This window comes from Monodon monoceros, unplaced genomic scaffold (assembly GCF_005190385.1).
Source record: "Monodon monoceros isolate NGI ecotype Baffin Bay Population unplaced genomic scaffold, NGI_Narwhal_1 Super_Scaffold_13, whole genome shotgun sequence".
NCBI lineage: Eukaryota > Metazoa > Chordata > Mammalia > Artiodactyla > Monodontidae > Monodon > Monodon monoceros.
Genome location: NW_021703769.1, coordinates 15,630,514 through 15,646,623, shown reverse-complemented (window position 1 = coordinate 15,646,623; position 16,110 = coordinate 15,630,514). Strand labels below are relative to the sequence as shown.

Here is a 16,110-nt window from a genome sequence, read left to right as displayed (position 1 = left end):
CTGGAGACGGGCACTAGTAAAGCCTTTTTCAAACTACCACTTTCTGAAAAGGACTTCATGAACCTCAAAGCAGGAAACAATTATTGAATCAATATTCCAGAGCAAGAATCATGTTACAGATGAGGAAACTAAGGCCCAAGGAGGAATGGGGACTTGCTCAAAGTCACTTGGCTAAAGACAGACAGACAGACGTCCCCTGAATTGGAATCTTACCCTTTGGAGCAGCCAGCCCTGGTGGCAGCTCTGCTGGGGAGAATTGTGGAATGCTAATCCCAAGGTCTATGTTTGAAACTCTATACTTCATTGATTGCGTTTCCCTTTCATAAAATAGTAGGATTCCATTTGAAGATTTAATGAGATGATGGATGTAAAACACCAGGTACATAGTTAATATGTTCTCGGAAAACAGCAGTTTCTTCCCTTCCTTCTCTGGGCCTCAGCTTCCTCATCTATACCAGCTCAACCTGGTCGTGCTCCCTGTGCCTCCCAGCCACGCTCTTCCCACGCTCAGGTCCCACCGCGCCATCCCGGCCGCCAGGTGGGGACCGAAGGCCGGCACTTCGAGGAGATGTCGCACATGCGCACTCGCGGGCGGTGCCCCGCCTTCCAACGCTCTGCGTACGTCACTTCCGGCGCGAGCGGCCGGGCCGGCCGGGTGGGGAGTGCGGGTCGGTTCTGTGCGCGCTGCCGGACGAGGCTCCCGCCGCCGATTGACCCGCGCTCCGCCCCGTAGCCGGGCCGGTGAGTGCCCGCGAGCCGGTGTGCCCCGGGGGCTAGGGAGAGGGACCCTTGAGAGGGAGGGACGACCGGAAGTGGGGCATCCGAGTAGAGAGAGACCCCAGGAAATGGGGACACCTGGGGAAGGGGTGACAGCCGGAAGTGGGGGCCTCGGAAGGTGTCGACGGGACGTGGGGTCTCTGGGGCTTCAGGAACGGTGATTCCTGACCTCTTCTTGGGGTAGGACGGGAAGGAAGGTGATGCTCAAAAAATGATAGGCTCCAGGTGGGGAAGATTCCCGGCTTGACCCTAACAAATGGTGTTTGCACCCATCTGTATGCCCACCCATCAATTCATTTACCAGACTGTGACTGGGTCCTGCTCTGTGCTTGATACTGCCAAGGCCCTGGAGATTAAACAGGAAGCTCTAGGTGCAGCGTAGAGCCCAGTGTGGGGCTAGATACATGCTTGCTCTGCCTCACTAGGTGTGTACCCTTGGGCCCTTATCCTCACGTCATCCGCTAGTATTTACAGAGTACCATCATGGGCCAGGCACCGGGGATAGCAGTGAACGCAGCAGGCAAGTTGTCTGCCCCCATGGAATTTACATTCTAGTGGGCAGTTTCCCCCTTTGTAAACTAGGAATAGCATTAGTGCTCTCACCAAATATTGTGAAGATTAAACAAGAGATGGATGTAAAGTGCTTATCACAGTACTTGATACATGGTAAAATGCTCAAGTACATATTATCTCTTTTCATCATTCCACTATGAGTTAAATTTCATAAGGCAAAGAATTATATTGTTCATTGTTGTGTGCCCAGCACCTGTAAGCACAGTGCCTGCCACAGGTGATCAGTAATTCTTTGATAAATGAATGGATGGGTAAAACTGGCTTGGAGGAGTTTCAGGTAAACACACAAGACACTGGCCTGCATTTTCTGAAAGAGAAGTAGGAACCCAGTGCTGTGGAAAACGGGAGAGAGTCACCCTGGGGGAGTCAAGGAAGGCTTCGTAGAGGAGGTGACATTGAAGCTGGGCCTGGAAGGTGATGAGTTGTCTGTTTGAGAACAAATGAGGCAAGGAAATTCCAGGCAGAGGTATCAGAAATGCATGAGGTGTTCCAAGAATGGTGGGTCATTAGTTTGCTTTGGCTGACATTTCATGTGCATTGAGAGGGGGAAAGGTGGGAGACAGGCTGGAGAGGGACGTTGAGGCTAGGCCTGTAGTTCGTGGACGCTACAGTCTGTCTTCTGGCTAATTACTGGATTGGGATTACAGGCATCTGTTGGTGACTGCCAGGAAAACAGAGCCCAGGGTGGGTCCTGTGAACCATGATTGTTGATCTGTTCCTCACGCAGCACCTCCCGCCAAGCAGATGAAACTCATTCAACAAATATTTATGGAGCACAGACTGTGTCTGACACCCTGTTAAGTGCTGGGTGGGTTTAAGGTGGTGAACAAGACAGATGTGGGTGTTGTGCACAAATTGCCTACAGTTGCAACAGCGAGAGAAGCGCTATGCGGAAGAGCTCCTGCAGCGGTGAGGGGAGCTCCTAACCTGGCCTGGAGTCAGAGAAGGCTTCCCGCTTTAAGCGCCATCATCCCTCACCTGGATTATTGCAGTAGCCTCTAAATGGTCCCTTTGCCTCTGTTCTCATCCTCTTACAGTCCATTCTCAAGATAGCCCAGTGATCTTTTAGAAATCTAAATCCGATCATGTCAGTCTACTCAAAACCCTCCTTGACTCCCACTGAAGTGAGAGTAACTACGCTCTTACTGACCTACAAAGCCCAGTACCAACTGGGTCCCCAGTTCCTCTCTAAATTCATCTGCCAGTATTCTCCACCTTGCGCATTTGGTTCTTGCCATACTGGCCTCCTCCCTGTTCCTTGAAAAAGCCAGGCATGGTCCTGCCTCAGGCTTTGCACTTTTTCTTCCCCCAGAATGGCTTGCTCCCTCATCTTCATCTTCTCACACATGTCACTTGGGTGAGGACCTCCCTGATCACCCTACTTAAAATTGCAAGTCCTATCCCCAGGTACTTCCAACCCCCTTGCCTCTTTTATTTCTCTCCATAGCACTTATTATCTTCTAATAATTGCCCCCAGTGCCTGGACGAGGGCCTGGTACCTACCAAGTGCTCAATGTTTGTTGAATAAATGAAGTAGCATCTAATGGGCACCGAAGGGTGAATTGGTATTGGTCAGAAGCACTGGAGGATGAGCATGCTAATCAGAGGAAACAGGATGTGCAGAGGATAAGAAAACCACCTTTGGGAGGAAGTGAAAGAAGCTGGGTGAGGCTGGAGGTTAGAACACAAGGAACAGAGTGTGCAGACCTAAGATTTAGAGGGGGTGACCTGGTCACTGTGGCTGCCGTGGCCTGTGCAGAGACCCCAGGATGGTTCCTGCCTTCCTTGTTGAGTTCCCAGTGGGGGACCAGTGACAGCCCATGGACAAGAGCTTGGGCTTTGGAACTGGGCAGCCCTGCTGCAACCTTATTCCTGAAATATCTAAGGCAGCTGTGTTATTTTGTTTTGTTTGTTGTGTTTTTTCCTTTAATAGGTGTGTTAGTTCAGACCTTCCAAGAAGCAGACACTAGGATGAGATTAGACATGCAAGAAATTTAATGGCAGCAACACATAAAAGGGAGGGGAACTGGAGAAATCAGGGAGAGCTTCTGATAGCGATTTGAGGCCAGTCCCTGTGCCGGAGGTTTGGGCAGGAAGTCTTGGACTGCACTGTGGTTCCACAAAAGATTCGGCCAGGCAGATAGGGAGTCCTTGATGCCTGTTCAAAGAGTCCTACGTTTCACTCAGTCATTGGCCAGGGACAGTCTGTGGAAAGTGTGCATCCACTGGATGGTGGATCCGGAGGGACAGCAGCTGGGGACACCCATCAGTTATGTTCCACCCCGACAGGAGATCTGATCAGTTTCACAGCCGCCATGCTAAGTCACATGTGGATACGGTAAAAAATTTAACAGTACAGTAAAGAGTCTCTTTCTCTCTCCTTAAATGTCTAGTGTCTAGTTCTGTTCCCTAGAGGGAACCATGGTTAACAGTTTTCTTGTACTTCCTTCCAGAAATTTTAGGTGCATTCACAAGTATATATGCATATATTTTTAGAATGTAAATGCAAGTCTTTTTTTTTTTAATTGGGGTATAGTTGCTTTACAATGTTGTGTTAGTTTCTGCTGTACAGTGAAGTGAATCAGCTATATGTATACATACATCCCCTCTTTTTTGGATTTCCTTCCCATTTAGGTCACCACAGAGCATTGAGTAGAGTTCCCTGTGCTATACAGCAGGTTCTCATTAGTTATCTGTTTTATGCATATTAGTGTATATATGTCAATCCCAATATTCCAATTCATCCCACCCCCCCTTTCCCCCCTTGGTTTCCATATGTTTGTTCTCTATGTCTGTGTCGCTATTTCTGCCTTGCAAACAGGTTCATCTGTGCCATTTTTCTAGATTCCACATATATGCATACGATATTTGTTTTTCTCTTTCTGACTTACTTCTCTCTGTATGACAGTCTCTAGGTCCATCCACGTCTCTACAAACGACCCAATTTCGTTCCTTTTTATGGCTGAGTAATATTCCATTGTATATATTTACCACATCTCCTTTATCCATTCATTTGTCGATGGGCATTTAGGTTGCTTCCATGACCTGGCTATTGTAAGTAATGCTGCAATGAACTTTGGGGTGCAGGCTGTCTTTTTGAATTATGGTTTTCCAGGGTATGTACACAACAGTGGGATTGCTGGGTCATATGGTAATTCTATTTTTAGGTTTTTTAAGGAACCTCCATACTGTTCTCCATAGTGGCTGTATCAATTTACATTCCCACCAACAGTGCAAGAGGGTTCCCTTTTCTCCACACCCTCTCCAGCATTTATTGTTTTTTGTAGATTTTTTGATGATGGCCATTCTGACTGGTATGAGGTGATACTTCATTGTAGTTTTGACTTGCATTTCTCTAATAATTAGTGATGTTGACCACCTTATGTGCCTCTTCACCATCTGTATGTCATCTTTGGAGAAATGTCTATTTAGGTCTTCTGCCCATTTTTTGATTGGGTTGTTTGTTCTTTTGATATTGAGCTGCATGAGCTGTTTGTATATTTTGGAGATTAATCCCTTGTCCATTGCTTCATTTGCAAATACTTTCTCCCATTCTGAGGGTTGTCTTTTCGTCTTGTTTATGGTTTCCTTTAAATGCAGGTCTTTTTTTTACACTTTTCTGCAACTGCTTTCTTTTTCCTTAACGTGTCAATTCATAAAGATCTGCCTAATTCCTTTTCACGACTGAATAGTATTCCATTCATATGGTAATATTATTTAACCAGTCTCCAACTGGGTGATGTAGGTAGTATTTCCAGTCTTTTGCCATTATAATCAAAACTTGTAACAATCATCCTGGTGTGCATATTTTGCACACACATACAAGTACGTGTCCTAGAAATGTAATGCTGGGCCAAAGGGTATGTGTTTTTGTTTTTTTTTAACTGAAGTATAGTTGATTTACAATGTTTCAGGTTTACAGCAAAGTGATTCAGTTATACATATATATCTATTCTTTTTCAGATTCTTTTCCATTAACAGGGTATTATAAGATACTGAATATGGTTCCCTGTGTAGGTCCTTGTTGTTTATCTATATTATAAACAGTAGTGTGTACCTGTTAATCCCAAATTCCTAATTTATCCTTCCCCCTCTTCCCACTTTGGTAACCATAAGTTTGTTTTCTGTCTGTGAGTCTATTTCTATTTTGTAAATAAGTTCATCTGTATCACTTTTTTAGATTCCACATACAAGTGATATCATATGATACTTGTAAGGGTATGTGGTTTGAAATATTTATAGATATTGACAAACTACCCTAAAGAGACTATGTCAATTTATTCTCCCACCAACAGCAAGCATATCAGAGTACCTGTTTTGCATTTTTGCTAATCTGAATTTCAAAGGTGTTTTAGTTTGCATTTCTTTAATTACAAGTCAGGTTGAGCACCTGTTCATACCTCTGTGCGCAAGGCCAGTGTGTTTGATGAGGGGTGTGTGCATCCTGCTCTAGCTGCCTGGGTGCCTCTGCGGAGATTCTTCCTTCATGCCGTCTGGGGCTGGGCTTGGGCACATGGTTCAGATACTCCTCCAGTCAAGAACCACTGCTCTGAGGTTCTTGGCTTGACAAAAAACATCTCTGCCCCCCCCCTCCCTCGTGCTGCTCTCTGATTTGGAATGAGCGGTGCTGGGCTTTCTCCACATCATGCAGGGCTTCTGTTTTTGCAGGGATCCTGGGAGCTAATGTCAGAAGAAAGTGACTCTCTGAGAACCAGCCCTTCCGCGGCCTCACTTTCGGAAAGTGAGCTGCCGCCGCCCCCCGCACGCACCGGCTATGTGTGCTCGCTGACTGAGGACCTGGTGGCCAAAGCCAGGGAGGAACTGCAGGAGAAGCCAGAATGGAGGCTCCGCGATGTCCAGGCCCTCCGGGACATGGTGCGCAAGGAGTGCCCGAACCTGAGCACCTCCCTCGAGGACGCCTTCCTGCTGCGCTTCCTCCGAGCCCGCAAGTTTGACTACGACCGGGCCCTCCAGCTCCTGATCAACTACCACAGCTGCCGGAGAAGCTGGCCCGAAGTCTTCAACAACCTGCGGCCCTCGGCCTTGAAAGAGGTCCTGGCTTCCGGATTCCTCACTGTACTGCCCCACACCGACCCCAGGGGCCGCCACATCCTCTGCCTCCGTCCAGGTACCAGCCTCACCGTCTCTGGGGGCGGGGCGTGGGTACAGCTTGGGATGCGTCTGCTCAGCGCCCTCTCTCTCTTTCTTATTCCCTTTTGTCCCCTCCTTGCCTTAGTCAGGGCTCTTATATATATATATATATATTATGTACACACACACGTATATATATTTATTTGGTTGTGTCAGGTCTTAGTTGCAGCGCGGGCTCCTTAGTTGTGGCATGCAAACTCTTATTTGCGTCATGCATGTGGGATCTAGTTCCCTGACCAGGGATCGAACCCAGGCCCCCTGCATTGGGAGCATGGAGTCTTATCCACTGAGCCACCAGGGAAGTCCCAGTCAAGGCTCTTTTGATCGCAAGAGAACAAAACCCTGCTCTACCGGCTTAAGACAAAAGGGAGGATTTAGTCTAAGGAGATGGAAGCACAGCACTAGAGATCTGAAGGAACACGGCTTTTGCCAGGCCCAGGAGCCAAGACCCAGAATCCAATTCATTCCCCCATCAGGAACTAAGCCCGCCATTCTCCCTGTCTCTGCTTCTGACTGTCTGTCAGTCTGTGTGTCTCTCTGGACCACATCTCTGCTGCCCTTTGCACATCTTCCTCACACTTCTGTCCGTGGACTGGCTTCTGCTCCCTCGGTACACCCCTCATCTCCCAGGTTTACCTGGCCACCCAACTAAGTTCTTTCAATGCAAATTCCAGATTTCTAGGGTTGGGAATCTGGTGGGCTGAGAAAGCGACCCTGGTCATCGTGTACAAGCGGGGCTGCCAGGACACCCCCCCTCAGCTCCCACCCTTTCACTCCTTAGTGAGCACGTGAGATACAGATATCAGTGAAAGGGTCTGGGCTGGGCAGATGCCTGGAAAGGTATCTGCCTACCACGTGCCTCCTCTGTCCTCTCCGCCCTCCCTCTGCTTTGTTAAGTCCTTGAAAGTATTCACTTTAGATTCACTTTCAGATCTCAGCACTGCATGATGGTAATCGGGACACCTGACATTTCTTTGGCACAGTAGTTTTCAGTGGAGGCACCTCCCCCTGCCCAGAAGCATTTAGAAATGCGTGGGAACATTTTTTTGGTTGACACAACGACCGAGGGGTCCTAGAACTCAAGCCTTCTGATTCTTCGTCCTCTTCTCTTCCCTGACACCAAATGCATTATAAACTCTGGAGAGTTCTCCACTCTGCCCCCAACCTCAACATTTTCCATCAGAGCAGAACTGAAAAAAAAAAATGTGAAAGTAAGATTGCTGTGTTCTTCCTCCCAAGCACGCTGGGAACATGAGAACCTGCTGACTGCCCTTTCTGCTCATGCGTACAAATGCGTCTGGAAACTGATGCGAGTGGAAGCGGGAGGGCACCTTCCTCTGCCTGCAGGCCCCACGTTACCACTTCCTTTAGTCCTTTACCAAACCCTTTTGGTAGACTAAACCACATTCTCTTGAGCCGTTACTGTGTACCAGGCACAGTATTAACTGCTTTACCTGCCGTTTTCGGTGCTTTCCAAAATCAGGGGCGTTCATTTTAAAATAAGCAATGCGGTGGAGATGTCAGGGCACCAAGAAACCTAGAAACCAGTCAGCGAGAGTTTCTGTTCCTCCTCTGTGCTCACCTCATACGAATAAACGAAAACAGTCAGATATTACCACACGGGTTTCACGCCTTTGCTTGTGTGGTTTGAACTCTTTGCTCGTGTGATGGATTTTTTTCCCCATATGTCTGCAGCAGATCTGGATCCCTCCCCACCGACTCCACATTTTAGCAGGAGGCAGATACAGATTTTGTTCTTAACTAGGTATTGGCTTTGCCTTTTTATAAGCTCTTTTGAGACATATGTGATTGAAAAGGATGATAGCCAGTTATGTAGAAGCACGTTCAATTGGCAGCAACATCAAACAATAAGCTGGCATAATTTTTGGACAAAGGTTTTTTCATAGGAATTTTGCACATATCACAAATCCCATTGGTGGCAATCCTGTGGAGTTTTTTTCTTCTTTTAATATTTATTTATTTGGTTGCACTGGGTCTTAGTTGTGGCATGTGAACTCTTAGTTGCGGCATGCATGTGGGATCTAGTTCCCTGACAGAGGATCGAGCCTGGGCCCCCTGCATTGGGAGCGCAGAGTCTTAACCACTGCGCCACCAGGGAAGTCCCCCTGTGGAGTTTCACCTTCGTAAGAAAGAGACACTGAGATGTTAGTGGGATTTTCTTGAGAATATTGGTTAACACTCAAAAGTTGTCATTTTAATCTTTTCCCCAAAGAGAGAAAGACTCCTCGATCATATGGGGAACATTAAAGGAGCATCCAGCCTGGAAAGGGGGATTTGCTCAGACAACAGCATTGGAAGGCCATCTCCACCTCTGCTGTCCTCAGTCTGGGCTTCATTCTCAAACCAGCTCTTGCCTCATGGGGTCCATGAGTCTCAGGCTCCCAGCCTCACCACTACAAGAAAGAAGAGAGATCTTCTGTTTCCAAAGGGCCAAGGTCCCAGAATTGAGTCCCCATGGTTCTGCTTGACCTGGCTTGGATCACATGCTTGTGGCCAGGAGGTTATAATACCCGTATTGGCCAAGCCCAGCTTTGGACCCGGGAGTGAAGTCCGTTTACCCAAACTGTATGGCTAGCATGGGAAGGGGTAGTTCCCCAAGGAAAATCAGGGTGGTCTCATGAAGATAAGGGGACTTGTGGTGGCAGAAGGCGCAGATGTCCGTGAAGCCAGTATTGTTATCCTGTTCTATGTATGGGATAATATGTAGGCCCATGGTGGTGAGAAGGTAACTTGCCCAAGGTCACACAACTAGTAAGATTCAAACCCCCGCATGTGTCTGACTTCAGAACTCACTGTTTCATCCTCACCACTCAATTGCATTTCCATTTCAGAATGTGCTGCTGTGTTTGGAGTTAAGAAACATCACCTACCACTTAGAGATCCAAATAGTCATGCCAGTAGAATTCTGTCTTTTCCATTTTTAAACAATAGTTTTAGGAAGGAGATAAATCATAGCCTGTCTGATTACTTGTTTGTGTTCATTTCTGTAACATACTGTCCATCTCTTATGACCTTAGACAGATGGATCCCGAGCAACTATCCAATTACCGAAAATATCCGAGCCATATACCTGACATTAGAAAAACTCATTCAGTCTGAAGAAACCCAGGTGAATGGAATTGTAATTCTTGCAGACTACAAAGGAGTGAGCTTATCAAAGGCATCTCATTTTGGCCCTTTTATAGCCAAAAAGGTGATTGGCATCCTTCAGGTATGGCCCCTGTGTGTCCTGTGCCTGTCCTGTCCTGTTTGGTTTCCCCAGGGCCCTGTCCACTTACCTCTAATTCCACCTGATACACAAACCCCACCTCCTCTCCACAGTCAGAACAATAGAAAAGCATTATGGGAAGAAACGTAAAAGTCCAATTCACCACTCATTCTCATCAGGGTCTCCAGTAGTTTCTAGGCAAGATCAGCTTTAGGGTAAGAGTCCAAAAAACAGAGAAATGCTTTCTGCTTTTTTTTTTTTGGTACAGAAGGCAGAGAAATTCTCAACAAACGAAACTGAGAAGGTTTCTGCTGAAGTGATGGAACCTCTCCTCCTTTCTGTGGGACCTGGGCATTGGGAGCCCTGTTGGGCTGTTTTGGTCAGATGCTTTCACACCTCATGTTCTGTGTTTCAGAACTCAAGTCTCTGGGAACCATAAAGTTCCTTACACACCAGTAGTGTGTGAAATGGTTTGCACATGCAAAGCACTTTTTTTAAAAAATTGAAGTATAGTTGATTTACAATATTATGTTAGTTTAAGGTGTACAGCGCAATGATTCAGTATTTTTATAGATTATACTCCGTTAAAAGTTATTACAAAATAATGGCTATAATTCCCTGTGCTGTGCAGTATATCCTCGTAGCTGCAAAGCACACTTACAGTCTTTATAACCCATTCAGTCCTTCAGGGAATCCTCTGAGATAGACAAGGCAAGAATTATCTTTCCTTGTTGAAAGGAAACCGAGACCTTCAGGATGTAGCCTGGCCTGCGCCTCCCAGCTCTGGCAGGTTGGAGCTTTGTTCTGACCGAGCCCGTGGGGTGCTGCCTCCCATGAGCTCTGGAGGTTCAGCGACACCACGATTCTCCTCAGTGGTGTGTTTGAGCCACTACTGCACACCAGGCTGATTATTTAAGCCTTTAAATGTCACCTCCGGTCATTATCAGAAATGTGAATCCTGGCTTTGAGACAATACTTTGGCTTTCCTTAGCTTCCACTCTTCTTGGCAGATTCAGGTGTAAGGATAATGCATTTGGATCAGTGGTTTTCTAGTCCTGTATGACGATCTGGGGGACAAAAAAAAGTTCCCAGGCTGTGGTAATGGACAGTTTCCAGATGCTCCACAGGTTCTAACACCCCCTTCCCTTCCCCCACAGGATGGTTTCCCCATTCGGATAAAAGCAGTCCATGTAGTGAACGAACCTCGAATATTTAAAGGCATTTTTGCCATCATAAAACCGTTTCTGAAGGAGAAAATAGCAAACAGAGTAAGTGATGATCCTATCGATTTAAGATACTTCAATTTTTTTTTAATGCTGCCTTTTTTGTGACATCTATAAATTTATTGTGATGACAGTAAACTTAGCGTATTATTCTTGCCCTGGGACTACTAATTTGGGAAGTGCAAGGTTACAGATAAAATAAATGAACACTCCTTTCTGTGAGGGGGAGATGAAATTAATGAGAATATAATATTTGCCAGTGGAGAGAGCAGAACCAGAATTGTTATAGTAGGAACGTCCCTGCTCTGTGATCATTTAGACTTTTTAATATCCTGGCCTGGGCATTGTGAACCAACATTGTGTTTTATGTGTAAGAGGACATGGCAAAGGGTAGTCACTGGGCAGGTAGTTAAAAAGAGTCATGGCAATTTCTTTTTTTTTTTTTTTAAATACATTTATTTATTTTCGGCTGTGTTGGGTCTTCGTTGCTCTGTGCGGGCTCCTCATTGTGGTGGCTTCTCATGTTGCGGAGCATGGGCTTCAGTAGTTGTGGCACGCGGGCTCAGTAGTTGTGGCACATGGGCTTAGTTGTTCCACGGCATGTGGGATCTTCCCGGACCAGGGCTTGAACCCATGTCCCCTGCATTGGCAGGCGGATTCTTAACCACTGTGCCACCAGGGAAGCCTGGCAATTTCTTACTACAACTCCTTGGGCTTTAAAAATGCTATTTAAGCCTTTCCACTTACCTAAATTGTGGTCTTGCTCGTAGTTTGTGGACTAATTCAAGGTTTATGAGATCTGTGAGTTTTTAGTTTAATTCTTATTTATGAAAGGATAGATGTCACTTTCAAAGACAGTCTTCCTCTCTGACCCTGAAGAGCCACTTCTCTTTTAACTTTTCCCAGGATCACGATTGAAATGTGGCGGGTGGTATTTTTCTCCTTCTTTCCTAGGCCTGGGAACATGGTTCTGGTCACTCAAATATTCTTGAATTTTGTTCTCTTTTTCAAAGAGGAAACATAAAGAGAATCTCAAGTGTGTAAGCGAGGGAACTTAAAATCCAGATCCAGATTCCCAGGCCCTTTCCCTGAAGATTTTAACTCATCAGTTCGGGGATGGAGCCCAGGAATCTCTGCTTTTAAAATCTCCTTAGGTGATTCTGATACATGGTTAGGTTTGAGAACCTCTGATTTAGTGGCCTCCCTACCTGGGTTTGAACCCATGTTGGTTCCTGGAGCTCCCGTTTGGAACCTGCTTTTACCAAAGCAGCCTTTGGAAGAGGTCTTTTACATCTGTGAAATGACCTTACTGGTGGCCCACAATCTTGTTCACTTGGTCCTTCGTATGTTCATTCATTCACTCAAAAATATGTTTTGATCAACTACTCTGTGCAAGTGTGTTCTCGGTGAACAAAACAGACCAAAATCTCTGCCCCCAAAATCCCTCTCATTCTAGAAAGAGACACAGACGATGGATTACATATGCTATCTAGGATAAGGATGTGCTAGGTGCTATGGAGAAAAATAAAGCAGAGAACGGGGACAGTGGGTGCTGGAAGCGGGGAAGGGGTTGTAGTATTCAACGGGGTAGTTAGAAGTGGTGTCACTGAGAAGCTGGCGTTTGAGCAAAGGCTTGAAAAGCAATGAGGGAGTGAACCTTACAGTGATCTGGGGGACCCTGAGATGGGAGTGGCCTGGGGGAGCAGCAGGGGCAGGTGGTAGGAGTGGGAGGCAGAGGGGTAACGGGCCAGGTTGTGTGGGCCATCGTAGGGAGTCCGGCTTTTAGTCTGCGTAACGTGGAAACACGGGAAGCTTGTACATATTAGAGGAGTGACTTGATCCGACGCATGTTGAAAAGTGCTTAGATTGTGGTGGGACAAGGGTGTGAACACAGAGACGAGTGAGGAAGCTGTTGTAGGAATCCAGGTAAGAAGGGATGGTGGCCTGGTACCATTAGGGTGGCAGGGAAGGTCTAGAATTCCGGATGCATTTCCTTATACCCCTTACCAGCCAACAGGATATGGGGTATAAGGAAAAGAGGATTAAGGATCCTCAAGCTTTTCGAGGAACTGGGTAGAGTTGGCATCAACTGTTCCTTTATTCATTCAACAGATATTTGTTTGAGCACCTCCTGAGCTACTGGTTAACCTAAGGACATGTGTGCTTTCCTTTCATCCTCTGTAGTTTTTCCTTCATGGGTCTGACCTGAACTCTCTCCATTCAAACCTTCCAAGAAACATTCTCCCCAAGGAGTACGGGGGCACGGCCGGAGAGCTGGACATCACCGCCTGGAACGCGGCGCTGCTGGCCTCGGAGGAGGACTTTGTGAGGGAGTTCTGCCAACCTGGCCCTCCCTGCGACAGCATCCTGGGCCAGGCCTTGCCACCCGAGGGGCTGAGCCCAGAGGCGCCGTGTGATGACTCCATGCGGGCTGTGAAATCACAGCTGTACTCCTGCTACTAGCCAGTCCCCTGTGAATGTCACCATCTTTAAAACCTTTTCTTCTTTCTTTGGAGAGGTCCAAGGAGAATTTGAGGTGCCATGGATTGTCTTGCTCCTTGTAACATGAACTGCAGCGTGGAGGAAAAGCCTGTAGGGCTCTGAGGTACACCGCGGGGTGAGGCTTTGGTTACTTGAATGACTCCTATGGAAGACATGGAGAAAGCTCCCCCAGCGATTCCAAACGTTTGGAATCCCAGTGTGCAGCCCTTCATCTGAAGCCGTATCTGGTTTTGACACAGCTCAAAGCAAGAAAAATCAGGACCAAAGTTCACTCTGGTCCCACGTTCTAAGAGAAAACAACCTGATTGGCCAGTCAGCACACACCTATGAAACAGTTTGACCAAGGCTGCAAAGTGGCCACACATGAGACAAATGGGAGTTTGTGTTCTTCACATGAAGCCTAACTGCAGACCTCTGTGCTCATCAAGAAACTTGAAGTGTTAGTCCATCACTGGGTCTGGAAAGCACAGTCACTGAATCATGCAAGCACCCAGACCGAAGCAGCACCTCCTGATCAAATTCAGGAGCCATGGACCTCACGTACCTCTGGGATTCGTGGGTTGAATCTTGCAATAGGAACTTAAAGTTTTCCCAAACCCATAAAGCCTTAGGCCTGGTTCTCAGTGGAATCATACATGATCCTAGATGTACGTGATTTGACTCAACCTAAAAGACTGGATGCCAGGCCTGTGTAGCTAAAAGAATTCTGGGGGCTTCCCTGGTGGTGCAGTGGTTAAGAATCCGCCTGCCAATGCAGGGGACATGGGTTCAAGCCCTGGTCCGGGAAGATCCCACATGCCGCGGAGCAGCTAAGCCCGTGTGCCACAGCTACTGAAGCTGCGCTCAAGACCCCGCGAGCCACAACTACTGAGCCCGCATGCCACAACTACTGAGCCCGCGTGCCACAACTACTGAAGCGCCTAGAGCCCGTGCTCTGCAACAAGAGAAGCCACCGCATTGAGAAGCCCGTGCACTGCAACGAAGAGTAGCCCCTGCTCGCCACAATTAGAGAAAGCCCACGTGCAGCAACGAAGACCCAATGCGGTCAAAAATAAATAAATTTATTTTAAAAAATAAAATAAAAGAATTCTGGCCTAAGAATTAAGAGACCTGGGCCTCAGCTTTCTCATCTGTAAGATGAGGCTGAATGAAGTGATCCTGAGGGCCCTTTTGGCTACTACCGAGGTTCTGGGATTTGGTTTAGTGATTGATTGAACGTTAGACGTCAGTTTTCTGCCTAGAAAGAGGACTCTCTAGATACCAGTGGTTGGATCCTGTTTTTCTTAGTACGCCTGGGCCTTTCCAAGAGGGATGCGTCATTTTTTGGCCCTGCCTTTAAAGAAACAGTGGACTGAGTAATCCCCATTTTCTTTTCACGGTGAGGGTTAAACTTGAAAAGGGTGGCCTTTGTGAGGGCAGGTGAGATGCCCAGAATCTTGGATGAATTCCTTCCATTCCTGAGACTCAGGGGTATATTTTAAACCTGGCAATGGTGAATGGTTAACTTCCTTGGGATTCTTAGATTTTGGCTTCTGGAAATGAACGCAAGGGCAAGTTATTCTGGGACCTCCACCCTCACCCCTGCCACCCCAGCCCACTTGAGTTTCTCTCTCTCGTGTTCGGCCAGACTGAATGTTAGTTCTGCATTTCAGCACTTTAGACCCTTTCTGTCAAGAATTTAGCCTTAGCCCACGCATCAAATTAAGTGGTTCATCTGACAGCTTTTGACCTATTCCCTTCATATTCATTCCACGCAAATGGTGGTGTTAAAAAGTGACAAGTGGGACTTCCCCTTCCCTGGCGGTCCAGTGGTTAAGACTCCGCGCTTCCAGTGCAGGGGGCACTGGTTTGATCCCTGGTCGGGGACCTAAGATCCCATATGCTGCGTGGTGTGACCAAAAAAAAAAAAAAAAGTGACAAGTACCACGCGCTGTGTGTGTACCTTCTCCGTGCATTTGTTAGAGCAGCAGGCAAGGTGGATGGCTCAGTTAGGACTAGAACAGTCCTCTGAAATTCAAAGGCCAGTCAGGTGTTAATAAGCTGTTCATCTCTTTAGCACTTTTAAAAATGTCTGGAGAAGTTGCTGGTGGAAATAACTTACCTCATTAGTGCCAGTTCTAGGGAGAATTCTTTTCACCATAGATGCTAACCCTGGATGTTCTAGGGACCTGGCTGAGAGGGAAATGTCAAAAGGCATACCCCTGGCTGCCTGTAGTCCCATCTGACAATGACAGTGTGACCAGCATTGCTGGAAAGGTCTAAATAGGACAAGTGGGATGGCTATAGTAGAGGGTTCAGAACTCAACTGCCTGGATGGGAGAGTTGGTTAGAGGCTTTCTTAGGTCCCAAAGAGGATAGAGTGATTAAAAAACAAAACAAAAAGGTTAGACATGAATGGTTCAAGTTTCTAAGGTTTAAACTGTGCATTGCATTGCTGGCCAATTGCCTTTGTCTACATGTCTTAACACAGGGATGACCAAGCTCACCTAGAGAAATTTCTCAAAGACCAGGAAGGATGTTGCCCTTTTCCCAGGCCTTCCCAGTTGGATCAGGGAGCTGTTTCATTCAGCTTCTGAAAGGAGTCAGAGCCAAGGGTTATCTACCTTCTGGAGCTGCTGTGTTTTATGTTGGCTCCAGAGAGATCAAATGGTTTTG

At 46.9% G+C, this 16,110-nt stretch overlaps 1 protein-coding gene across 3 annotated transcripts; it reads left to right on the top strand.

The window, feature by feature from the left end:
• Positions 1 to 650: 650 nt before the first annotated feature.
• TTPAL (alpha tocopherol transfer protein like) lies at positions 651 to 14,333 on the top strand. Of its 3 annotated transcripts, none has more exons than XM_029221661.1 (5): positions 651 to 741; positions 6,019 to 6,478; positions 9,540 to 9,733; positions 10,888 to 10,998; positions 13,138 to 14,333. In XM_029221661.1, exons 2-5 carry the CDS (start codon positions 6,034 to 6,036, stop codon positions 13,414 to 13,416), a joined length of 1,029 nt encoding a protein of 342 aa, XP_029077494.1. In that variant the 5' UTR covers positions 651 to 741; positions 6,019 to 6,033; the 3' UTR covers positions 13,417 to 14,333. The 3 variants fall into 3 exon arrangements, with proteins under 3 accessions (XP_029077494.1, XP_029077495.1, XP_029077493.1); XM_029221662.1 differs by lacking the exon at positions 651 to 741 and adding an exon at positions 2,345 to 3,688 and having other exon boundaries at positions 9,540 to 9,631; XM_029221660.1 differs by lacking the exon at positions 651 to 741 and adding an exon at positions 2,345 to 3,688.
• Positions 14,334 to 16,110: the final 1,777 nt, after the last annotated feature.

Coding starts and splice junctions, on each gene's coding strand:
- TTPAL (XM_029221660.1), top strand. CDS start 3,623: ATGTTCCACCCCGACAGGAGATCTGATCAGTTTCACAGCCGCCATGCT. Junction 3,689..6,018: donor CTAAGTCACATGTGGATACG/GTAAAAAATTTA, acceptor CTGTTTTTGCAG/GGATCCTGGGAGCTAATGTC. Junction 6,479..9,539: donor CATCCTCTGCCTCCGTCCAG/GTACCAGCCTCA, acceptor TTATGACCTTAG/ACAGATGGATCCCGAGCAAC.